General features: G+C 38.3%; 1 protein-coding gene across 1 annotated transcript in view; it reads right to left on the reverse strand.

Moving 5' to 3' along the window:
• The window catches only part of ERC1 (ELKS/RAB6-interacting/CAST family member 1), a 516,249-nt gene that overhangs the window by 25,602 nt on the left and 468,021 nt on the right, over positions 1 to 22,626 (reverse strand). Inside the window, exon 18 of the mRNA XM_047065409.1 lies at positions 19,748 to 19,936. Coding sequence (XP_046921365.1) covers positions 19,748 to 19,936 — 189 coding nt within the window. The remainder of the gene's footprint in view (positions 1 to 19,747; positions 19,937 to 22,626) is intronic.

A 22,626-nucleotide genomic window follows, 5' to 3' on the forward strand; every position in this document is an offset into this window, starting at 1 on the left:
CAAGCAGGCTCCATACTGTCAGCGTGGAGCCGGACACCGGGCTTGAAACCACCATGAGATCATGACCTAAGCCCAAACCAAGAGTTGGATGTTTAACCTTCTGAGCCACCCCAGCGCCCTGCTGAACTTTTTTTTTTTTTTTTTTTTTTTTTAGGAATAGTATCTGTTGGCTCAAATTTAGGCTAAAAGCTCCTGAAAGGTTGGTGTGATTTCCCACATACTCTTGATGTATCAAATAGCTGAAAATCAGAGAATTCAAAGTATAATGATGCTTTATCACCAGGCCTGGGTTATGCTGAGGAGATTAATGTTTTTTTATTTTTTAAATTTTTTAATGTTTATTCATTTTTGAGAGACAGAGACAGAGCATGAAAGGGGGAGGGGCAGAGGGGGAGGGAGACACAGAATCTGAAGCAGGCTCCAGGCACCAGGCTCCGAGCTGTCAGCACAGAGTCCGACATGGGGCTCGAACCCAAACTGCAAGATCATGACCTGAGCCGAAGTCAGATGCTTAACTGACTGAGCCATCTAGGTGCCCCTAATCTGGTTTTTAATCTGGCAATTTGGTCTTTTTTGACCTCTTCTGAGTTACTCACTATTCTAATCATTCTGGTGTTCAGATACCCCACCAGACATGCTAGGTGGTAATGTCAATGTGCTATCCTTCCTAGAAATTCCTGCATTTAAAAAGGCAGTACTTTGGTGGGATACATGATTCAAAGGAATAAATTGAACAGTGAAATTTAAGAACAGATGAAATCAGGCAGGAGCTTTATCAAACATTCTATGATACTACTTTTAAGCCACTACCATATCATGCTTTTCTGTTAAGTTGGCAATAGGATGTTAGCGTCTGACCTTTGGCTTAGGGTTTACATTAGAAAAGGGTAGGATTTTTTTTTTTTTTTTACTCTGATAACGTTAAAACCTAATCTATCAATCAAAACCTAATCTTTAGGGCTTCTAAGCATCACTACAATTTATAGCAAGATCTGTTCAGTGTTAAAATTAAAGGCTCCCTTTCACCAGGACAGCATATGCTAGATAGGGAGATATGCCTAGGTGGTCTTTTGTATAAAAATTAGTAGACAAAGCAATATGATAGCATTCATACAGTGTAGAACACCTCCAAAAATTCCTGATTTGATTCATTCACTAAACAAGTGTCTACTTTATGTTTGGTGCTTTTATATCTATTACACAGCTTTTAAAGAAAGGTCCAGGGGCACCTGGGTGGCTTGGTCGGTTAAGCGTCCGACTTCCGCTCAGGTCATGATCTCACGGTCTGTGAGTTCGAGCCTGCATCGGGCTCTGTGCTGACCGCTCAGAGCCTGGAGCCTGTTTCAGATTCTGTATGTTCCTCTCTCTCTGCCCCTCCCCTGTTCATGCTCTGTCTCTCTGCCTCAAAAATAAATAAATGTTAAAAAAAAATTTTTTTTAAATAAAAAAAAAATAAAGAAAGGTCCAGTTGCTAACTTCTTTTCATAGTATTCTGGATTGAAGTCACCAGTACACCCTGCAACTCCCCTAAGGGAGTATTTTATAATTAGTGGGTGTGAGTAACAGATTGTGCAGTACCCTCCTACCTTTTAATAGGCAGGGCCCCAGGATTTATTTGGAATGCCGTTTCCAGAGTTTGAAAGTCAGTTGTTTGAAACCCAGAAACAATTACCTAAGTAGTAGTTAGGTTCCCAGTAGTCCCCATGAGACTACTGACCCATAATGTTAGTTACAGGCTGAATCATGCTCCCTCCCCCAACTCACATGTTGAAACTCTAATCGCATATCCTCAGAATGTGACTGTAGGTGGAGATGTGACTTAAAGAGGTGTATTTAAAGAGATAACTGAGTTAAGATGAGGCTGTTAGGGTGCGTCCTATTCTGATGACTGGGTGTCTTTGTGAAGAAGAGGAGGAAATCTGGACAGAGACATCAGGGATGCACGTACACGAAGGAAAGGTCACGTAGAGATATGGTGAAGAGATATGGTGAGGAGGTGGCCATCTGCAAGCCAAGGACAGAGGCCTCAGGAGGAAGCAAGCCTGCCAACACCTTGATCTTGACTGCTAGCTTCCAGAATGGTGAGAAATAAATTACTGCTGTTGAAGCCACCCAGTCTGTAATGTCTTGTTATGGCAGCTTTGCAAACTAATACAATATTGTTGGTGTAAGGAGTCACAGAACTTAACCACCATTCATAACGTTTTACATACTGCAAGATGCCTTCTGGGTTCTAACTCCAGACATCAAAAATACATCTTCACTTGCCCCAGTGGCAAGTGAGTATGGCCTAGTCCCACCTTTCTGACTTAGCAGAAAACCTCACTTCTATGGCAGTGGCTCCAGCAAACAGGCTGTTCTTATAAGGGGTGCAGGAGGTTCTCTTAGAGACTCGGGGAATACAGCAGTAATAGCTAGTGGCTGTTGTGAAGGGCTAGGTCATTCGAGTAGCAGGGACTCTTCAGACTAGTGAACAGTATAGGAAAAGAGGTTGTGGTAGCATTTCCCCTGTACTTTCTGGGGGAAGCAGGGCTTTACGTTATGGGGCACAGGAGAGCCAAGTCAGGAATGGCGTACTGTCTGTATGGAAAGACTGCTTACATTTTATGGTACCCTTTTGATTTTACACCTAAGAGGTCATGTCCCACTGGGAGAGGGGTTTGGTCCCACACCTTTTGTCTTTTCTTAAGTTTAAACAGGTCTCCCTTAGAGAATTACTTTTGTACCTCACCACCGTTACTATAGGAGCTTTGAATCCTTCTGGTATGCTGGGCCAGAAACATGGCTGTGAGTCCCTGGCATACACCAGAGGAGATACTCTGCCCATAAAAAATTTGTTACTTCTATTTCTGGACTGTCCCACCAAACCTTTGGTAAAGAATTAAATAGTTTGGAAGAAAACTAAGGACCATTTATTTCAAATGCTCTGACTAGACCAAAAAACTGTCATTTCCAAGTTTCCGTGCCTATGCTGGTCATGTTTTTTGTTTTTGTTTTTTTTCCATCCACAGCATTAATTTTCTTCTTTGCTTAGTTGGAGGAGCATTATCTCTGCAAGATGACATTGGAGACGACAGACCCGTGTTTAATGTACTGGACTGTAGTAATTGTTAAGACTCATTAAAATTCCAAGACGGTAAATAATTGCTCCTGTAGGAGCTCTACAGAATCAGGAGTGTTAACCTCTTCTCCCATGGAAATACTTTAAACACAAAGGAAAAAATGCAATTAGGGCAGCTAGAAAACATTAAGATCTCTATAAATATAGAGCTTTGTAATTAAAAAATATTCCACATTCATATTTTAGAACTCTAAAGGGTCCAGTGCAAGACTGAGGTAATAAAAACTGAAAAAGTTTCTTGCATTTTTTTGCTGCAAAGCCAAGGACACGTGAGACCTGAATTCAGAGAGGTGTTTTATGTTCACTTTTATTTAGTCCAGGCTAGTTGGAGGTAGGCACCAGTAATGGGGACCAAGAGCTATCCTAGGCAAGAAGTGGAGGGCAAGATCTACAGACAAAATAGAAACAGGAGAATTCCCGTTCTCTGAGGCAAATTAAAAAAGGAAATGGTTCAATGGATCCTTTCTATCAAAAAAAGTTTTGGTCTAGCAGGGTCTCTTAACCTCTCTCTCCACAAGCAAGATTATTCTACATTCTGCCCCAAACCTATAGTTTTGTCCCTAGTTAACTGAAGCCTTTCATGTGCACACCATAAGGCTACTCTCACATTGAGAGCGAGCTGCGGATAATGCTTAATATCTGTGTAATTTCAACTATGTAAAAGAGGTCCTTATTGCTTTTATATTCAAATCCTCATTTCCTCTTCCTTTCCCCAACTCAGCTTTTGGGGATTTTATCAGCAGTTAAGGCAGTGCAGTTTTGTGTCCTATGGCCCAGCTTAGTACCCTGTCAGCCCCTGTCCTCTCTCGTGGGGTCTGCCCAGCTCTTCCCTATCTTTCTTTCCTTTTTTTTTTTTTTTTGAACAAGCTTTTCTCTGCCAAATTTTCAACATCCAATTGGCAAGATACTCTGCTCTTTGCACAAAAAGGTTAATGGCAGCTGTCAGAAGGAGGAGAAAGTGCCAGACTGTGTGAGAGCAGATAGGAGAGAAACAGTGAGGCTACTCCACAGGATTTTTCTCATAAATTTGTTAAGACACGCACACACGTGCGCACACACACACACACACACACACACACACACACACACACTTCTCAAGCCCAGTCCTGATACAGGCACACATTTATCTTCGCAGCTCTGCAGTTATTTTTGCTGGATTGCTGGTCTTGCCTCTCTCAGCCTCTCACACTCTGCTGCTCTTAGTTTTTTGTACAAGAGTTCAACATTGGAGCTAAGGAAACAAGTTCAAACATCACAAAAAGAAGAAAACCAGATCAGAAACATTCAGGCTGGGAACCAGAACAAAGTTTGTTGCCCCACAAAGAACCATTCTTTTTCTTTCTTTCTTATTTTCTCTTGCTGTTGCCCCCTGCCCCTTGCCCCCCAACAGCTCCTAAGTCCATTTGGCTCACTTCTGTGGTACAGCAATCTGTGCAGATGCTAAAACAGGAGGATGAAATGTCATGTTGTGACTGATGACTGATGCACTCCCTGAGTGAGGGAGAGGACTTTTAGGTCCTGTGCCCAATACTGGCCCCAGCATTTAACCCCCCGATTCACCACCTTGAAAAGAGAGGGATACATGCCAAAGAGTGATTGATCAAAATCAAGAAAACAAATGGAAGAAGGAATCCAGGGAGAGGGCAAGGTCTGAGCCAAGTTTTGGAACAATACTTCCCTGGAAATTAAAAAATGGGACAGAGTGCTGGGAAAGGGAGATGGAATCCAAAGCTCCATGACCCACAGAACAGACTGGCTGATACAAGTTCATTCCAGTGTGGTCGGGCCCCTGATGGGAGGCTGGCATTCATGGTGGAGAAAAGGAATTTGTACTCTAGGGAGAAATTCCATCTTAAGTTTTAGCAGGATCTGCTTATCAGTCCAACTTCTTCAAAAAGTTAAAAAGGAGCCTGGCAGTGGGGAATGATTTTTCAGTTTTCATTTTTTTATTCAAGTTTTTTTTTAGTTTATTTAATTTTTTTTTTTAGTAATCTCTATACCCAATGTGGGGCTCAAACTCAAGACCCCAAGACCAAGAGTCACATGCTTGTCCGACTGAGCCAGCCAGGTGCCCTTCTGTTTTCATTTTAATTTAACTATCATTGACATATTGTGAAATGCACAGATCTTTAAGTGTACAATTTGACAAATTTTGATAAATACATATATCCATATAACCATCACCCCAACCAAAACACAGAACATTTCCAACATCCCAGAAAGTTTCTTGTACTATCTTTCAGTCAATTCCTACAGGAAACCAGTGTTCTAATTTTACCACCATAGATTAGTTTATTCTGCTCATACATTAATTACATTTTATTTTGTATCTGGTTTCTTTTGTTTGATATTGTGTTTTTGAGATTCATTCATAAAGTTGCTTGTATTTAGTTCATTGTTGTTTACTGCTTAGTAGTATTCCATTTCATGATATAAAATAATTAAAAATACCTGTTTTGTTAATGAACATGTGGACTGTTTCCAGTTTTGGACGTTTACAAATAAAGTTGTTATGAACACTCTTGTACACATCTTTTTGTGGACACATCTCTTGAGTAAGTAAGAAGGGAACTGCTGGATTACAGGATAAGAGTATATCTAATTAGGAGTATTAGAGTATTTCTAATTTAATAAGAAACTGCCTAATGGCTTCCCAAAGTCTTGTACCACTTTAAATTCTCACCAGTATCAGAGTTCCAGCTGTTTGACACCTAACAAGTGGTATTACCAGTTTTGTCAATTTTAGCCATTTTTGTGGGATTGTAGCACAATCTCATTGTGGCTTTCATTTGTGTGAGCATTTTTCCATGTGCTTAATTTGTGTATCTTCTTTGTGAATTGTCTATTCAAGTCTTCTGCCCATTTAAAAATTGTATTGTTTTGTCTTTTTGTTACCAATTTTTAAAATATCTTTGCGATAGAAGTCCTTTGCTCAATGTACACACACGTGTGCACACACATATAAAGTGAATGTTCTGATGAGCACAAGTTTAAAGTTTTGATAAAGTCCAATTTTTTTTTTCATTTTTCTCTTATGTTTAGTGTTTTATGTTCCCTATGTCTGCCAAATTGGGGGTAATTTTAGCTATCGATGGGCCATTTGGCGAACATCTGAAATTAAAAAACATTTCTTTATTAAGGCTTAAAAACAACTACCCATTGCTAATCCTTGTTTATAAAGGCTCAATTTTGGAACCAAAAACACTGGCTTTACCAAAATTCCAGGGCTACTAAAGTTTTACAAATGAAAGGTTTACTTTCAAAAATATTTGCATTCAACATACAGGTCATATATATTTACTGACAGCATGAGATGATCTATATCAAATGGGCATAATATGATAAGTGTGATGGGGTTAGGGAGGGGGGGCACTAAGTGTCTGGGACTCAACTTTAGTTTTTAAATCTCTCTGAAAGGAAATTCTACCACGTCCCTTTGAAATTTATTCCATGTCCACAGATTTTTCCCTATGTTTAACTGAAACATATCTTTTTGTAATTTAATATACTCTCTCATTCTGCCCTTAGATGAATAGAAAAAAGGAGAAACCTGGGCCCTCGCCATTTAGACAAAAGCCTTTACCCTATAATTAAGTTCTGTACTTTTAATTTCTCTATGTAAGCTGCCCTTTTGAAACAATTGTTTATTTTTAAACTATTCCTACCTTCTGCTTTTCAAATCTTTTACCTAATTTATTTTTTGAGTTTGAGTTACAATGTCATATTCAAATACAGTCTTAAAATTTTGGGGGCTAGGGCTGTTTACATTCCCTTTACACTAGAATGACAGACAGCCAGGATTGGGGGCAGGGGGGAAACATCTTGGAAATAATCTGACTCAAATAATCTCCAAATGCTGAATTCTTTCTTTCTTTCTTTTTTTTTTTTTTTTATAAAACATTTCTTTTAAAGTCTTATTTATTTTTGAGGCAGAGAGAGACAGAGCATGAGCAGGGGAGGGGCAGAGAGAGAGGGAGACACAGAATCCGAAGAAGGCTCCAGGCTCTGAGCTGTCAGCACAGAGCCCAACGTGGGGCTCGAACTTACGAACCGTGAGATCATGACCTGAGCTGAAGATGGACACTTAACCAACTGAGCCACCCAGGCGCCCCAATACGCAAGTGAGCAGCTTCTCCAAGAAAGAACTAATTTCCTATATGGCTATCCATTTTTTTTTTTTTTTTTGGTTGACAGATACAGAAGTTTTTCTTTCTGTTAAACTAAAAGCTGCCTTATAATGTCTACCCACTGGTTGTGGGGTTACACAATTAGTCTATATATAAAACGTTCTTTTTTTTCCCCACAATTTTATTTATTTAAGTGATCTCTACACCCAATATGGGGCTTGAACTCACAACCCCAAGATCAAGAGTTGCATGCTCTTCCCATTGAGCCAGCCAGGTGCCACACCCCCTGCCCCCAACCCAAATTCATTCTGTAAAGGGTTGCATCATCTTCTTGCTGCCTATGGGTAATATTTTGGAGTCGTCTAGACTAATACACTTCTTAATATTTTCAATACTCTAAAGCACCTCCATTTTCACAAGATGATGAAAATCTGAACCCCATATTTACTGACTTAAATTTTTAAAACTTTTTTACTTTGAAATAATTTCAAACTTACAGAAAAGTTGCAAGAATACAAAGAACTCTCCAACCTTTCATCCAGATTACTTAACTGCTAACATTTTGCTATCTTTGCCTCTATCATTCATTTACTGTATCTCTATATAACTTTATATGTTTCCTAATTGTTAAATTTAGATTACATACTGTGTAGCAGAAAAACACCTGTGTTCTTCTCAGTGCATATAATCAGAAAGCATGTAATGTTGATTTGTACCACTAAGGGTGATGTTAAACTTTAGTTACTTGGTTTAAATGGTATCTATTGGGTTTTTCCAATGCAAATTAACTAAAAGAATTTTGTGCTAATTAAGTGGGATAGTTTTTTTGTGAAGAGATACTTTCAGACTATGTAAATACAAACTTCTACCTACTGTTTTTCACATTTATTGATGATTCTTGCCCAAAGCAGTTACTACTATGATGGTTGCTAAATAGTGATTCTCTAATGACATCATTCCTTCCACCTTTACTAGCTCACATTCTACTATAGGATACAGCTTTTTCCTTTCTCCCCCATTTGTTTATTCATTCATTTCTTCATACCAGTATAGATTCACAGATTTCTATTTTATTCAATGGGTTATAATCTGCTACTATCAATATTTATTTTGCTGCTCAAATTCTTCAACATTTTGCCATTGAGAGCCCCATGTCCTTCTGAAATATACCACCACTCTTGGAACACTTTCTGGTATAACTATAAGATGTTCTGGATTTATGCTGTACTATTGCCACACATAGCCTTAGACTCTGTCATGGCTCCAAGGAGTCCTGAATACCTGAGTACTTGGGCAGCAATGTTTAGGGTCTCCTGAAAATAATTTCTGTTGAAATGAACTCTGGTGTTATGATATTGTTGAGATGTTAAAGAAAAAAAGACTATGAAACTCATTCATAGTAGTACATACTGGAAAGACGATAAAGATGTTGCTTGTAATTTGATTCTGTATGAGCACCCATGGGGGCTCCTGGTATGTTTTAATCTTTCAGGATACTACAAACTGCATAAGTAATCAATTTTCTCTCCTGACAGTGCCTGAGAGTTCACTCCTGGATTCACCTTATTTTTCTCTAACCTCATTTCCCCTTGATTATTAGAATCACGAAGATGGGAATGTAGAGTAGAGGACAGTTCTTTGGGAGATTCTGATATCCTCTATCATTTCAGAGAAGCGCTGCTCCAGAAGTATTCACTCAATTTGGAGTACAGTAAGGTGTACAACTGAGTTTCTGGTTATTCATTCCATCCTTTTGGAACATGCTTCCCTTTAACCTCAATGCTGAATGAATACAATATTGTGAATATAACTTCTAATTTTATATGATAAGAAGTAAAAATGCATAATGTGAGTTAGAAAAATTACCTGAAAGATAAAATAGTGGATGTTCTTTTGTGTACCCAAGATATTTACAAACAAGGCTTCTCTGGCCATAAACTATCTCAAATGTGACCTGTACCAAATTTACTTGGTTGTTGGAACTTGACAAGATCACAGCTAGAGACGAAATAGCCTTAATTTCACTATTTGAACAATGTATGCCTGGTAAAGTGTAGAGATAAAAACCCAAAGGAATAGGACCCAAGTCTTCAAAATATAATTTCCATGTATCCATTCACTTGCAAACCAAAATACTGAAAGTGTATATAATTAACTATAGGTATTCCCAAATGAATCAATTTAGTCTTTGATGATTATATTGATTCTGGCCAGTGTGCATAAAATCACAATACACACAATTTCTTCAAACCAGGATACTTTGACCCATGAACAATATTATGCTCCAACCTGGTTACCACATTCACTTTATATGAGCCATTGTGCTGGTGACAAGTTGAAAAGCTGTTCATTGTTGCAGGGAAATTATGTTATACAAAACAGAAGTGTATGAATAAGAGAGTCATAGGAGACTTATAAATGCTTCCTGTCCTCACTGTAAAGCTGAACATAATCACTTGCAGCTATGTTATACATAGGAGTGTGGTCTTTCAGATATCTGTACCTACAAATATCTGGAGTGTCCCACCTTGTTACATCTTTCTGAAAACAAGGAACTGTTATGTAGCAATATAACCTTTAAAAAACATATATAATACTTCTGTTAAACTCATTGTTATCCCTCCCAAATACACCAAGACCCAAATTCTCAAGCTCTATTGAAAGTAAGTCTGAAAACTTAAAGTCTCAAATTGTCTGCATATACAGAAAAGTTTTAGTTGAAAAGTTTCCACAATTTTCCCAACAGTTCTATAATACTTGCCCCAAGAACCAATAATCCAACTCCTTGAGTAGATGTTAGTTACATGTTAGCTAGTATCAATTCAGTGCTGGATTTATGGAGACACTAACAAGATTTCCTGCCTAAGAGCTGGCAAGAGGACTTGGTAAAGAAATGAAGGCACCTGGGGTGCCTGGGTGGCTCAGTTGGATAAGTGTTCGACTTCAGCTAAGGTCATGATCTTGTCATGAGTTCGAGTGCTGTGTTGGGCTCCATACTGACAGCTCAGAGCCTGGAGCCTGCCTCAAATTCTGTGTCTCCCTATCTCTCTGCTCCTCCCCTGCGCATAGTCTGTCGCTCTCTCTCTCAAAAAGAAAGAAACATTAAAAAAAATTAAAAAAAAAAAAAAAGGAACAAAGGCACCTTATGTAGGAGAAGAAGATAGAAGTGTAGTGTGGGAAATACAGACCTGTAATTTCCATTGTGAGCTGCGATACTGGAAGATAACAGACAGTGGTCAAATATGGGACTAAAATAAACAGAGAAGATGTTCAAATCTAAAATTGAACTTAATAAAACTTTTTCTTAATGCTAGGCACTTTGTACCATAATAGCATTCTACTTTGACACTATCTCAATCTAGTTTTTCAAACTTTGTACCATAATAGCATTCTACTTTGACACTATCTCAATCTATTTTTTCAAAGACAGCTTCTTTAGGGCTCCAGAACCATATGTAAAATGGTAAAAAATGTATATTTATTTGAAAAAATTTCAACAATGTCTCTTTTTCCAATACTAAGTGACTAGAGAGCCTGGGAATAGTAAACAATAAAGAACAGAAAGATGGTCTAAGTAGTATGATGCCACTTATTTCAAATTTGTATCATACTAAATCATATTGCATATTGTTTATGGAAACAAATATGTACATTTATTAAAAAGGTAAAAAAATAGACTGCAAAAATGCATACCAATTTTGGATAGCAGTTGCCACTACAGATGAAACAGGAAAAATGCAACTGAGAAGGGGTATGAAGAAGACTTTAACTATATTTAGCATTAAAAAAAGCTCTGAAGGGGTGCCTGGGTGGCTCAGTTGGTTAAGTGTCAGACTCTTGATTTTAGCTCAGGTCATGACCTTACATTTCATGAGATTGAGCCCCACATCAGGCTCTGTGCTGACAGTATGGAGCCTGCTTGAGATTCTCTCTTTCCTTCTCTCTCTGCCCCTCCCCCATGCTCGCTCTCTCTTCCTCTTTCTCAAAATAAATAAGTAAATACTTCAAAAAAAATTTAAAAGCCCTGAAGAACCCTCTTACATGTTGGTGGGAATACAAACTGGTAAAGCCACTCTGGAAAACAGTATGGAGATTCCTCAAAAAATTAAAAATAGGACTACCCTACAATTTAGCAATGGTGCTACTAGGTATTTACCCAAAGGATACAAAAATACAGATTCAAAGGGATACATGCACACTGATATTTATAGCAGCATTGCCAACAATATCCAAACTATGGAAAGAGGCCATATGTCCACCAACTGATGAATGGATAAAGATGATGTGGTATATATAGACAATGGAGTATTACTCAGCCATCAACAAGAATGAAATCTTGCCATTTGCAACAACGTGAATGGAGCAAGAGCATATTATGCTAAGTGAAATAAGTCAGTCAGAGAAAGACACATGCCATATAATTATACTCATATGTGGAATTTAAGAAACAAAATAAATGAACGTAGGGGGGAAAAAAAGGAGTTAAACCATAAGAGGGAGACTCTTAACTATAGAGAACAAACTGAGGGTTGATGGAGGGAGGGGGAAATGGGCTAAATAGGTGATGGGTATTAAGGAGGGCACCTGTTGTGATGAGCACTGCGTATTATACATAAGGGATGAATCTCTAAATTCTACACTTGAAACCAGTATTATACTACATGTTAACTAACTAGAATTTAAATAAAAACCTGAAACAAAAACAAATAAAAATTAAAAAACCTAAAACAGATATAACAAAGTAGTGTTTGTTAATTCTGAGTATAAAGCTGATGTTATATTAATCTCTATGCTTCTTCTGAAAGCTTGAAATGTTTCATTAAAAATAATTTGGTATAACCACAAAGAAGAACATGTGGACATAAAAAATGGCAACTATAGGTTTTCTCAATCTTCTGCAAACCATTTTTGTGATTCCTAAAATATCTATACTTAAGACTGCTCTCTTAGATCACAACATGGATACACAATGATAGGAAGCTTGAAATTAAGAAAGCACAGGTATAGCTAAAGATTTAGGGTCAGACTTTTTCATGCTCAAGGTTCTAGAACAAGGCAAAATTCCAAGGTTGATGTGGAACCCAACAGGCAGTCTTAGTAAAATATTAACCAAAAATAATGAGCATGTAAACAGTAATAACTATCATCTACCATTTATCATCTCCCATGAAGCTGACACCTGTAGCACATGACACTAATGTATACATGCTTGCCTGTCATCCATGTCAAGTTCAATCCAATCAAAACTAATATATCACACACAAAGACAACTCCAAAGAGTATAAAATTTGGGGGCAGACCTACAAAACCTCAGAAATTAAAAGTCACTGCTATGAACAATTTCAAGGTAGAGCCTAGAAAGAATATATCACATTCTTCCATCTAGCTATTCTATAATTATCATTAAGCTACCAACCTATTGATAGGTTGAGAAAAAACTTTAATAGTTCTATGGGTATACATAATCTTCCACCTTTCAAAAAAGGGATGTTTTTATTGGAGTAAGTCCATGCCAGTTCTGTGAACATAGCACGAGGAGTAAAAATGACATCAATCCTCGTATTTCCTAAATGGACCGTTAGAGAATTCTGTACAATGTTAAGACTTTACTTCCTAATTCTATTGGCTGTTACAGTGTGTTAGTTAGAATTTTAGGGACAGAGTGGGAATCCCAAGATAGCCCTACCTCCATGGTACAGGAAGCGGGGTCTGGCAAGGTTTGAGGGTAGAGCAGTAGCACTACAGAAATCTATCCATACTTTAGACGCTGTCTGAGCACAAGTTGCAATGCCTGCCATGAGAGGACAGGTACACAAGACCCACTTGCACCCTGGACTCTTCTTGGATATAAAGCAAGAGTAGTGTGCTAGGGGAGGCAAGAAACCTTTCAGTGCCTAGGGCCTGATTCTGCTTTGACAAGAAAAGCAGTGTGTGCTGGGGGCAGGGCAGGAACCCTGTTCCTAAAGACTGGCTGCCACTGCAATAGTAAAAAATCTATCCCATCTTGCATTGACACTAGGCAAAGGAATCTATCACCAGAGAAGAGATAGGGAGTCCACTATGCCCCCAAATTCTGAACTGATTCAAAGCAGAAGTCTGCTGCTTCTGGAGAAGAGAAGGAAATCTGCCTGCAGTCTAGACCTTGAGAGTAGGGAGAATTGTCTGTCACTGGGGTGGGGCAGGAACACTGAAACGGAGGCTGCCTACGACTGAATCTGGAGCAGAAAAATGAAGAAACCTCCCCTGACCCAACCATGAACAATGGACTGAGTAACAAGAGCAGTCTGCTACTTGGAGAAGGGCAAGAGGATAAAGAAAGAGCCCTCCATGACACAGGCATGAGGAACGTACTGAAAGCTGAGAACAAAGTAGGAAAACAAAAAAAAGTCAATACTCTAGAACTTATATTAAATATATGATAGTGGCAATTTGCTGGAAAATTTAAAGCCTGTGTGCAATGAAGTAACCACTGCTAAAACAAAACTCAAATCCAGCTCAATTACTGACTTACTTGACTCAGTTCCCAACACTAATGGCCTGATGGAAGAGGAATGCCTATTTCCAGACATAAATATTATTGACTTCAGTTTCAACTGTTCTTTTACATATAGCATTTGCCATTTAATAAAAAAATTATGAGACACACAAAAAACGCAAGTGAACTTGAAGACAGATCAACAGAAATCACCCAAGTTGATAGTAGGAATCTCTAAATATAACATGAAAGACAAAACAAAACAGATATCCAAGAAATGTGGGACATGATCAAATGACCTAACAAATATACAACTGTAGTGAGAGAAGGAAAAGAGACAAAGAGGCAAAGACATATATAAAGAGAAAATGGCCAAGAATTTTCTAAAATTAATGAAAGACAACAAAATGCAGGTCCAAGAGACTCAGAGATCCAAAACAGGATTTTAGTCCAAACAGGAAATACAAAGAAAAACACAAGTAGGCACATTAGTTTCAAATGGTTGAAAACAAAAGATAAAAAGAAAATCTTGAAAGCAGTCAGAGAAAAAAAGAAACATGACAAAGAAAAAGTATATATATGAATATAAAAGACTTTTCATATGAAACTTATGTAAGCCAGAAAAAAATGTAACAGCATCTTTAAAGTATTAAAAAACAGAAGAGTCAACCTAGAATTCCATATCCAGACAAGAATAGCTTTCAAAAAGAAGGCATATTAATATGCAAGGCTGCCATAACAAAATACCAGACTGGGTGGTTTAATAACAGAAATGTATTTTCTCACTGGTCTCGAAGTTAGAAGTCCAAGATCAAGGTGTTGGTTGGGTTGGTTTCTTCTGAGGCCTCTCTCCTTGGCTTGCAGATGACGGCCTTCTTTCTGTGTCTTCACATGTTTTTTTTTCCTCTATGATCACATACCCCTAGTGTTTCTCCATATGTTCTAATCTCTTCTTCTTATATGGAATCAGTCAGATTGGATTAGGGCCCGCACTCTCAGTCTAATTTCAACTTAATTACTTCATTGAAGGCTCTGTCTCCAAATACAGTCACATTCTTGGAGTTTGGGTTTCAATATAAAAATTTGAGGGGACATAATTCAGCCCGTAATACCCCACCTCCATGTGTTTCTCACATGCAAAACACATTTACCCCCATCCCAATAGCCCAAAAGTCCTTTTTTTTTTTTTTTTTTTAAGATTTTATTTTTAAGTAATCTCTATACCCAACCTGGAGCTCAAATCTATAACCCCAAGATCAAGAGTTGCACACTCCTCTGACTGAGCCAGCTGGGCATCCCCCAACAGCCCAAAAGTATTGACTCAGTTCAGCCTCAACTCTAAACTGCAAATCTCATCTAAATATTATCTAAATCAAATGTGGAAAAGACTCAAGGTATGATTCACCTTGAGGCAAAAATTCCTCTGTAGATGTGAACCTGTTGAAACCAAATTATCTACTTCTAAAATACAATGGTGGGACAGGCATAGGCTAGCCAATCCTATTCCAGAAGGGATCATGGGTCCCAAGCAAATTCAAAACCTCACAGGGCAAATTCCACTAGATTTTAAGGCTTGAGAATAATCCTCTCTGGCTGGATGCTCTCTCCTCCAGGCCCACTGGGGTGGCAACTCCACTCCTCTGGCCCTGGGTGATAGCCTAGCCTATTGAAACCTAGGAGGTAGCCTTGCCCTCTGGAACCACGGAGGAAGAGACAGCCCTTCCCCCAGACCTGTGTCCTCTGGGTTGGTGGGATATATACTAGACAGTATATATCTGTGACAAGAAACTCATTTCACATATAAAGACATAGATAGCTTAAAAGCAAAATATGGTAAAAGATATACCATGCACGCACTAACCTAAAAAAAGTTAGAACGGTTATGTTAATATCAGGCAAAGCACATGGAATACCATCAGATTTCAAGAAAGACATACAATGATAAAAGAATCAATTCATCAAGAAGATATAATAATCGTTAATGTATATGCACTCAATAACAGAGCTTCAGGATACATAAACCAAAACCAGTGAGTAAAAAAAAAAAAAAAAAGAAATTCCAGGAACTCTTATAAATAAATCTTCTAAATAAGATTATATTTCTATAGGCCAGGAGGTTGTAGATTATAGGATTATGACTCAGGATGAGTCTGAAGGGTTCCTGACATCAATAGTCAGATTATCCAAAGCTACTGAATGGCACTGAGAAAACTGTCTTGGATTGCCAAATAAATAATCAGCTAAGTATATAGTAAACATTCTCTATACACGCAGTATTCTGCTAGGCACTTTAGAAATATAAGACATGGTTCTGGCAGTGAAGGATCTTTTGTAGTTGGAGAAATAAGGATCTCAAATATGAAATACAAACTAGTAAACTACGCAGAACTCACTAGAATTCACTCACTCGTTTAAGTTACTGAGCAAGTGGTACTTGTTGATGTGGTGCTAATTTTAAGATGAAAATTATATAGCTCATGTCTTCAACAGACAGAAAGCTTAAAATGGGAAGACAGATATGAAAACAAGTAAGTGTAAGTGTTACAGGTACTACAAAAACCCTAAAGAGGGAGCAGCACATTCTGCCTGGGGTTTCAGGAAAGGATGCATAGAAGAAATGATGTCTTAGCTGAGCTTAAAAACACAGATTCCTGGGATGCCTGGGTGGCTCAGTTGGTTAAATGTCTGACTTCGGCTCAGGTCATGATCTCACGGTTCATGAGTTCAAAACCCTGCAAGGGGATCTCTACTGTCAGTGCAGAGCCAGCTTCAGATCCTCTGTCTTCCCTGCTCCCTCTCTGTCCCTCTCCTGCTCACACTCTCTAAAAAATGAATAAACATAAAAAAAAAACCCAAAAAACAAAAAACTCAGATTCCTATTTAGGTACTGTCCAGGGAGACAAAGTAGGGAAGGGCACATTAGGCACAAGGATCAATATGAGCAAAAGGACAGAAGTATAGAAACTGTAAATAGTTTAAAACGAAGTGGCTGGGTATGCTTCACGGCTAGGATGAGAAGGGATGTGTATTTAATAAATAAGCCAAATGAAAGAAAGTCTTGTAGGATGTGATAAGGAGTACAGAATTTACCTTACTGTCTTCTGTCTCTTATTCATCCAACAAATATTTACTGAGCAGATACTATACGCTAAGCATCTTTCTTGATATAGACAAGATTCCTGTCCTGTCCTCATGAGGGTGTTACTGGGGACAGTGAAATACACTGGACACACAGATTTGGATAACAAATGTCAGTTGCAGAAGACTCTACATCCCCAAAACAAAAATGTAAACAGAATACATACACATAAAATAAACCAATGGGTGTATCTGGCAGTGATTCATGTCATATGTTTCTAGGGCTTCAAAAAGTAAAGTCAAACCTTGAACATAATACTTTCATAGACAAATCATTTTGTAGTATTAAGGGTCATCTTTCTCAATAGCCTGCATTGTTCCCTTAAATTCTTACTTGTGGTGAGGCAGAAAATTGATTGGTTTCTCCACCAATAGAAGGTGGTGTTGGTTGCTGTATTCTTTTACAGATAACCTAAGTCCCCTGTTTCCCAGGTTTTCCAGGGAAGCCTGCTAAAGATACAACTTCACACACTTCAAGCAATAACTTCAGTGACTGAAGCACATTCTCAATCAAGAAGAAACATATTAACACAATTCATGTATATGAGCAAAATTGTTTTGATGTTTACAGTAGCTTGATTTTAACATAACGTGTAATGCAAGTCTATTAGTGAATTCCTGGTTTCATTCACTCAAAACTTTTTGAAAAATTCTTAGTTCGAAATTTTCGATTTTGGTCTCATCCTGGAGATTTTTTTTTCCCCTTACAGAGACTGAGTTAAGCCCATTCAAGCATATTTGAAAAATGGAACTAAGCTAAAATACTTTCTTCATTTCAAAGACAGGCTGTTACACAAAGAAATAATTTAATGCCGGTTAAACTTTGATACATTACTATGGTCAGTGCTTTAAGAAGCATTGTTCTTCTGTAAAATTTTGAAGTAAAAGTTTTTTAAATAAAAAAATTTTAATGTTTATTTGAGAGAGAGCAAGTGAGCACGAGTGGGAGAAGGGCAGAGAGAGAGAGAGAGAGAGAGAGAGAGAGAGAGAGAGAGAGAAAATTTGAAGCAGGATCCAGGCTCGGAGCTGTCAGCACAGAGCCTGATGTGAGGCTCGAACTTCCGAACCATGAGATCATGACCTGAGCAGAAGTCAGACGCTCAACCGACTGAGCCACCTATGTGCCCCTGAAGTAAAAGTTTTGAAAATTAACCAGCCATGTGTTCTGCTTCCAGTGGGCTTTCAGTTGCATCTTCACTACATGGTTATTAATATCCAAAGGAGCTACTTGGAATCCAATTTCATTCTGTCCTTTGGATTTTTCTCTTTCAAGAAGAGAGAAATTAAAATTTCTATGGCAACATGCTACATTTGAGAGGCAGGCCTTACCTTTTTACTAATTAAATAAGTGAGGTAGATAACTAATTAGGCTGTTAAATATGTGTTCTATGAGGCAATATCCATATCAGGGGTAAGTAAGTACGGCTCTACAACTCCAGTCTGCATTTCTTGATCTGTGGGTTAATACTGCTGTCTTTAACATTATACCATGGAAGTATCTGTATTTAACACAATTTTCCTTCACACATTGTAAGTGAACAAATAGTGCTTAACAAATAGCAAGGATTTAGCTGGACAACAGCATACCACTTCAAAATTCTGCAGAATTTTAGTAAATTTACACCACCAGTGCAGTTAAGTCTCTTGGTTAGTATGATTATAGCCTAGTTAGGGATATCATCAACCCCATCTATAAACTAGGAACAAAAGGAGCTTAGACTTAATGTTTTAAAAACTGTTCTCTTTCTCTGTATTTATTCAACTTTTCTTTCCTTCACTTTCTATGTCTGCTCTCTATAGCTCTCCTCATTCATTTTTATGTTTCTTTTATTCACAGTTTTTCTGTCCAGAATAGCCTTTCTCTATTAAACAAAAGAACAAAAAATAAAATAAAATCACAATATGAATAAAAGAGAATCACTGGGTATTTTACAGGCAACAGTAGGCAGAAAATGTAGCATGGGAAGCAACGTTAACTAATTCATCGAATGGTTCTTTTACTTAAAAACTTAAGTGTGTTGTAACCCACTGTTCCCTAGAGACAACTGAAGATATATGCTACTGACTTGTCAAGAATCCTTTATCCAAGTATCCTTAACTCAGATTTTCCTTCAGTACCCATAATTATCAGTGGTCATCGCTTCTATGAAACAACACATGGCATATGAGCAGACTGTCCTTAACCCTCTCCTTTCTAAGCAGCCCTTTTTTTCCCCCCAATATATGAAGTTTATTGTCAAATTGGTTTCCATACAACACCCGGTGCTCATCCCAAAAGATGCCCTCTTCAATACTCATCACCCACCCTCCCCTCCCTCCCACCCCCCATCAACCCTCAGTTTGTTCTCAGTTTTTAAGAGTCTCTTATGCTTTGGCTCTCTCCCACTCTAACCTCTTTTTTTTTTTTCTTCCCCTCCCCCATGGGTTTCTGTTAAGTTTCTCAGGATCCACATAAGAGTGAAAACATATGGTATCTGTCTTTCTCTGTATGGCTTATTTCACTTAGCATAACACTCTCCAGTTCCATCCACGTTGCTACAAAGGGCCATATTTCATTCTTTCTCATTGCCACGTAGTACTCCATTGTGTATATAAACCACAATTTCTTTATCCATTCATCAGTTGATGGACATTTAGGCTCTTTCCATAATTTGGCTATTGTTGAGAGTGCTAAGCAGCCCTTTTTGATACTTGAGCAAGTCACACTGAGGGAAGAGTAAAGTGGTACTTTTGCAAATGGTAATTCCTATTATCTGTTGAAGAACTACCCTTTGCTAAGAATCCTGAATCTGGACACTGAGTTTCCAAAGGTAGCTCCTACTGCATCAATCTAAATAGCAGCTGAATTTTAACAGTGTCTTGTCAAAGTTCAAGTGACAGACTTACCTGCTCCTGGGTCATCTTCTGCAGCTCATTCTCCCAGGCTGCCTGGTCATCGTCCAAGTTATAGGAAGCTGGTGGAGTGAGTCCACGAAGAATCAGGGGGTCTCGGTCATGGCAGAGGGCTGTCAGGTGTCCAATATACAACTTTAATTTGCTTCTATTCTGGTCAAGTTCTAAGAGGGGCTGGATGATCTGAAGTGAAAAAGTTGAGGAAAGTCAAGGTCAATCTGAAACAAGAAGTTCAAATATCTTTGTCTTCCAAGTCAAAGAAAACTGGCCAAAGACTCAAACTGCTCTAACCACCACTGAAATCTTCAGGATTATAAAAAGATACAGTTCCACACACTTGCACATTTACACTGTCACATCTAAACCCCCTTTTGGGAGACAGGTAGGGAATGCTGGCTTAGTCTATCAAGATGAAACTGAGAGTTCCGTACTTAGGCAGGGGATTAAACACAGGACTAACTTGTTTTTACCACGATGACATTCATGATACAGAAAGACTCCAGTTACCTCATGATTTCTCTTCCCGTTTATTTATAAGAGGTTACGAAAAAAAAAATGCTAGCGAAATTTGCTCACTGAAAGCCTGGACAGCATATACTTCATGTGTTCCTTCACCTCCCGGAATGGAAGAAAAATTCTGTCTCTGGAGAAGGTGCAAGTTTTTCTTGGCCATGAGATGTGATGAGTGAACTCATTACTAAATCTGCCTCATCCTGGCTTAAGCGCCCCTCATTCATTTCACAGAGGTATCCAATATTCTTTTTAAACAGTGATTGATAAATTCTTATATAACACCAAACACCTGACTCACAGCCAAGGACTCTCTGAAATTCTCTCAGTTGTAACACTGGTTTGATGTTTATCTTGAAAAACAGTCCTGCACTTTTTTTTTTTTTTTTTTTTTTGGTATTCCCTTTACCCTGGATGAATAACTATCCCTTGATTCCACTTGGAAGCACATGACAGATGACTTCTACCCCAGAATTTCATTTGACAGCTCTCATGACAATACTCTGGTCAGGTACTTGGTAGTTGGTCAAAGCCTGGCGCGTTTAGGAAGAGTTGGGCCAGATCTCACAACTCAGAACAAGGAAATGTTAGAGCAGCACCTGCTTGATACATAGCAGCTGTGAGAGTTGCAAAGCTCCACCAAAATGCTGGCAATTCTCAAAATGTTCCCAGGGCTTAAAAGGCAGAGGTCTGCACCTGTTACATGTCACTAGGCTGGCATTTTTCATGTACAGGACACCTCTAACCCACCTAATGAATAAAGGAGCTCAGTAATCTTCTTTACAGAAACAAGGACTGGCATTACTTTCAAAAGTGACACTGATTTCTCCCTGGCCTCCCGAGAGGCCTGCTCCTGCTGCTTTCCTTTATTTCTCTTTAAGAGTTTTTTTTAAATGAATAAAGTTTTACATATTTTATGAAATTAATACATATTTTACTCTGAAAAATATGGGAAAAAAGCATAAAAGAAGTGACAAAATAGGCTATAGGCATTACCATTTGCAATGTTGGGTGATTTTCTTCTAAGTCTTCTAATAAACTTATATAAACCAACTTTAACAGTATCACACTTCATATTTTGCTTGATACACTGTTTATCCATTTAATGTTATAAACATTATGAGTACTATTCAAACATTACCTATTCCTGGAAAAACATGGTTTTTAACGGTGGCTTTATAAATACATCACATTTCCTGTGTTTTCTAATATTAATTCCATGAAATAATTGAGAGGGAAGAGCCAGGGGCACCTGGGTGGCTTAATCGGTTAAGCATCCACCTTCAGCTCAGGTCATGATCTCATGGTTTGTGAGTTCGAGCCCTGCATTGGGCTCTGCATCTGGACAGTGTGGAGCCTGCTTGGGATTCTTTCTCTCTCCCTCTCTCTCTGCCACTCCCTAACTTGTGCTCTCTCTCTCTCTCTCAAAATAAATAAAAACTTAAAAAAAAAAAGAGAGGGAAGAGCCAGGGCATAGTGACTAAAACAATCTTTAGCTTACTAAAGAGATCAGAGTTCAGAGGTTAGGCCTATCTAGTATTACATATTATAGAAGTTGAAGCCTGGCTAGACAAACCAGAGAAAGTAAATCAACTTAGCATTATTTTGTTTTTTAAACTCATACACACAATTCTATAAGGATAAAGGTTAAACACTTAGGTGCTGGTATGGAAAGCTCTTGGGTTCTATAAGAAACCCCTAATCAGCAGGCTCATGGTACCAGTTTGTGCTGGCATTTCCTACCTATGATAGACATATTGGCCCTGCCAACCACAGAAGGAAGGGACTCTTTGAATAAAGCAGAGGATTTAGAGAGTGGGGAAGTTGGATAATTTTTCACTAACATCACCAATCTCTCAAAAAGAATTGTATTTTATTTCTGGCCACAAATGCACACTCACTGCAGAAAATTTTATAAAGAATTCCAAAGCATAATCTTTAAAAGCAATATAAAGGCAATATTCCCTTAAATGCATGCACACTTTGCACTTCAATAACTAAACTGCCTAGTCATGGTAATAGAACCATAACACACCACATCCCTGAGGCCTCCACACAATGTAGCCCTATTTCTTTTCTTTCTTTCTTTTTTTTTTTTTTTTGGTTGTTGTTGTTTTTGTTTTTAGCTTGGCCTTGTCTTCCATTGATAAAAAAAATTTGGCGGGGGAGGGGGAATTCACTTTTGGGACTACCACTTATTCTGTGTGTGTGTGTGTGTGTGTGTGTGTTGGGGGGGGACTATAGATGTTATCAAATCTGGGCTGCAAGGCTGAAAAAGCTGATATTTTAGGTAATTACTGTTTGAATAAGCAAACTGGCATGAAAGAATATGACCACAGAGGAAGGGGACACTGTGATAAATG

The sequence above is a fragment of the Lynx rufus genome, unplaced genomic scaffold, assembly GCF_022079265.1.
Source record: "Lynx rufus isolate CCGP_SWC_20201006 ecotype Redwood Valley unplaced genomic scaffold, mLynRuf1.p SCAF_7, whole genome shotgun sequence".
In the NCBI taxonomy this organism is placed as follows: Eukaryota; Metazoa; Chordata; class Mammalia; order Carnivora; family Felidae; genus Lynx; species Lynx rufus.